Genomic DNA, 3,201 nt, shown 5'->3' with positions numbered 1-3,201 from the left:
CCCAAAACTATGTGAGGAGGCTAGGATGGTCTCACCCAAAACTATGTGGAGGCTAGGATGGTCTCACCCCAAACTATGTGAGGAGGCTAGGATGGTTCTACCCAAAACTATGTGAGGAGGCTAGGGATGGTCTCACCCAAAACTATGTGAGGAGGCTAGGATGGTCTCACCCAAAAACTATGTGAGGAGGCTAGGATGGTCTCACCCCAAAACTATGTGAGGAGGCTAGGATGGTCTCACCCAAAACTATGTGAGGAGGCTAGGATGGTCTCACCCAAAACTATGTGAGGAGTGGGAGTCCTATGTATTTGCTAGGATCCAGCAACGACAAAGAGACAAACAAATAGACAGACCCCCACCACCACCTCCTCTGCCCCATAGACAGACCCCCACCACCACCTCCTCTGCCCCCATAGACAGACCCCCCACCACCTCCTCTGCCCCCATAGACAGACGCCCACCACCACCTCCTCTGCCCCATAGACAGACCCCACCACCACCTCCTCTGCCCCATAGACAGACCCCCACCACCACCTCCTCTGCCCCATAGACAGACCCCCACCACCACCTCCTCTGCCCCATAGACAGACCCCCACCACCACCTCCTCTGCCCCATAGACATACCCCCCACCACCACCTCCTCTGCCCTATAGACAGACCCCCACCACCACCTCCTCTGCCCCATAGACAGACCCCCCCACCACCTCCTCTGCCCCATAGACAGACCCCCCGCCACCACCTCCTCTGCCCCATAGACAGACCCCCACCACACCTCCTCTGCCCCATAGACAGACCCCCCCCCCACCACCTCCTCTGCCCCATAGACAGACCCCCCACCACCACCTCCTCTGCCCCATAGACAGACCCCCACCACCACCTCCTCTGCCCCATAGACAGACCCCACCACCACCTCCTCTGCCCCATAGACATACCTTGCAGACACGTGCGACCCTGGGAACTTTGACCTTAGTGTAGAGGTCGTACTCCTTGGCGACCTCAGTAAAGAAGAAGTAGATCTTGTTGTCTTCACCCTGTGGGTTGTTGTCTTCGTCCTGTTGTATGAACACGACGACACAAACTCTGGGTCTGCAGGGAGAGACACACACATACACACCTATAAACAACGTGGGTTTAGGAGTGTGGGAAGCACAGCGCGTGTGTGTGTGTCTGTGCGTGTGCGCGTGCATGCGTGTGTGTGTGTGTGTTCTCCTCTAACCACTGAGCCAGTTGATGGATCTCTCGGTGCGGATACGTTCCTGCTCCTGTCCGGTTGCCCGGGAGATATCGAACAACGTTCCCAGGAAGTTACTCGTGGCGGCCGTGTACAAGATACCTCCTAGAGAGAAAGAGAAAGAGAGAAAGAGATTGACCGGGGGGTGTAGCCATAGCTGAGTGAGTATTAGAGTATGTATTAGGGTGTGTATTGAGTGTGTTGGACTGCTATTAAAGTGTGTATTCGAGTGTGTACTCTGGTGTGTATTAGTGTTTGCCAAGTTAGTAAGTTAGCCTTGTCCGAGTCAGAACGGCCTAGAGAGAGCAACCCCTGGACAGGACACTAGTCTATCTCCTGTTTCTGTAGTGAGACAGCTTGATGTACCAGAACAACCCCTGGACAGGACACTAGTCAAATCAAAATCAAATCACATTTATTTATATAGCCCTTCGTACATCAGCTGATATCTCAAAGTGCTGTACAGAAACCCAGCCTAAAACCCCAAACAGCAAGCAATGCACTAGTCTATCTCCTGTTTCTGTAGTGAGACAGCTTGATGTACCAGAACAACCCCTGGACAGGACTCTAGTCTATCTCCTGTTTCTGTAGTGAGACAGCTTGATGTACCAGAACAACCCCTGGACAGGACTCTAGTCTATCTCCTGTTTCTGTAGTGAGACAGCTTGATGTACCAGAACAACCCCTGGACAGGACTCTAGTCTATCTCCTGTTTCTGTAGTGAGACAGCTTGATGTACCAGAACAACCCCAAGACAGGACACACTGTCAGTGTGTTTGTACAGCATGTGTGTACAGGGTGTGTGTACAGCGTGTGTGTGTACAGGGTGTGTGTACAGTATGTGTGTGTACAGGGTGTGTGTACAGTATGTGTGTACAGTGTGTTTGTACAGCGTGTGTGTGTACAGTGTGTTTGTGTACAGTGTGTGTGTGTACAGTGTGTGTGTACAGCGTGTGTGTGTACAGTGTGTTTGTACAGCATGTGTGTGTACAGCGTGTGTGTACAGCGTGTGTGTGTACAGTGTGTGTGTGTACAGTGTGTGTGTGTACAGTGTGTGTGTACAGTGTGTTTGTACAGTGGTGTGTGTGTACAGTGTGTGTGTACAGTGTGTGTGTGTACAGTGTGTGTGTGTGTGTGTGTACAGTGTGTTTGTACAGTGTGTGTGTGTGTGTGCAACAGTGTGTGTGTACAACGTATGTGTACAGTGTGTGTGTACAGCGTGTGTGTACAGTGTGTGTACAGTGTGTGTGTGTACAGTGTGTGTACAGCGTGTGTCTACAGTGTGTGTACAGTGTGTGTGTACAGTGTGTGTGTACAGTGTGTGTGTGTACAGTGTGTGTACAGCGTGTGTCTACAGTGTGTGTACAGTGTGTGTGTGTACAGTGTGTGTGTGTACAGTGTGTGTGTACAGTGTGTGTACAGCGTGTGTCTACAGTGTGTGTACAGTGTGTGTGTACAGTGTGTGTGTATACAGTGTGTGTGTGTACAGCGTGTGTGTGTACAGCGTGTGTGTACAGTGTGCATACAGTGTGTGTACAGCGTGTGTGTACAGTGTGTGTGTACAGTGTGTGTGTACAGTGTGTGTGTGTACAGTGTGTGTGTACAGTGTGTGTGTACAGCGTGTGTGTACAGCGTGTGTGTACAGCGTGTGTGTGTACAGTGTGTGTGTGTACAGTGTGTGTGTACAGTGTGTGTGTACAGGGTGTGTGTCTACAGCGTGTGTATACAGTGTGTGTGTGTGTACAGTGTGTGTGTACAGTGTGTGTGTACAGCGTATGTGTGTACAGTGTGTGTGTACAGCGTGTGTATACAGTGTGTGTGTATACAGTGTGTGTGTACAGTGTGTGTACAGTGTGTGTGTACAGTGTGTGTGTACCGTGTGTGTGTACAGCGTGTGTGTCTACAGTGTGTGTGTACAGTGGGTGTGTACAGTGGGTGTGTACAGTGTGTGTGTGTACAGTGTGTGTGTA

General features: G+C 51.0%; 1 protein-coding gene across 1 annotated transcript in view; it reads right to left on the bottom strand.

The window, feature by feature from the left end:
• Positions 1–3,201, bottom strand: part of LOC109906178 (semaphorin-4F-like) — a 19,057-nt gene that overhangs the window by 12,004 nt on the left and 3,852 nt on the right. Inside the window, 3 exon segments of the mRNA XM_031791763.1 lie at positions 933–1,066; positions 1,069–1,086; positions 1,217–1,336. Of these exon segments, the coding sequence (XP_031647623.1) occupies positions 933–1,066; positions 1,069–1,086; positions 1,217–1,336 (272 nt within the window).

Source organism: Oncorhynchus kisutch, linkage group LG16, assembly GCF_002021735.2.
Source record: "Oncorhynchus kisutch isolate 150728-3 linkage group LG16, Okis_V2, whole genome shotgun sequence".
Taxonomy (NCBI): Eukaryota; Metazoa; Chordata; class Actinopteri; order Salmoniformes; family Salmonidae; genus Oncorhynchus; species Oncorhynchus kisutch.
The sequence above is the reverse complement of the archived record's forward strand: the minus strand, read 5'-3'. Positions and strand labels throughout refer to the sequence as shown.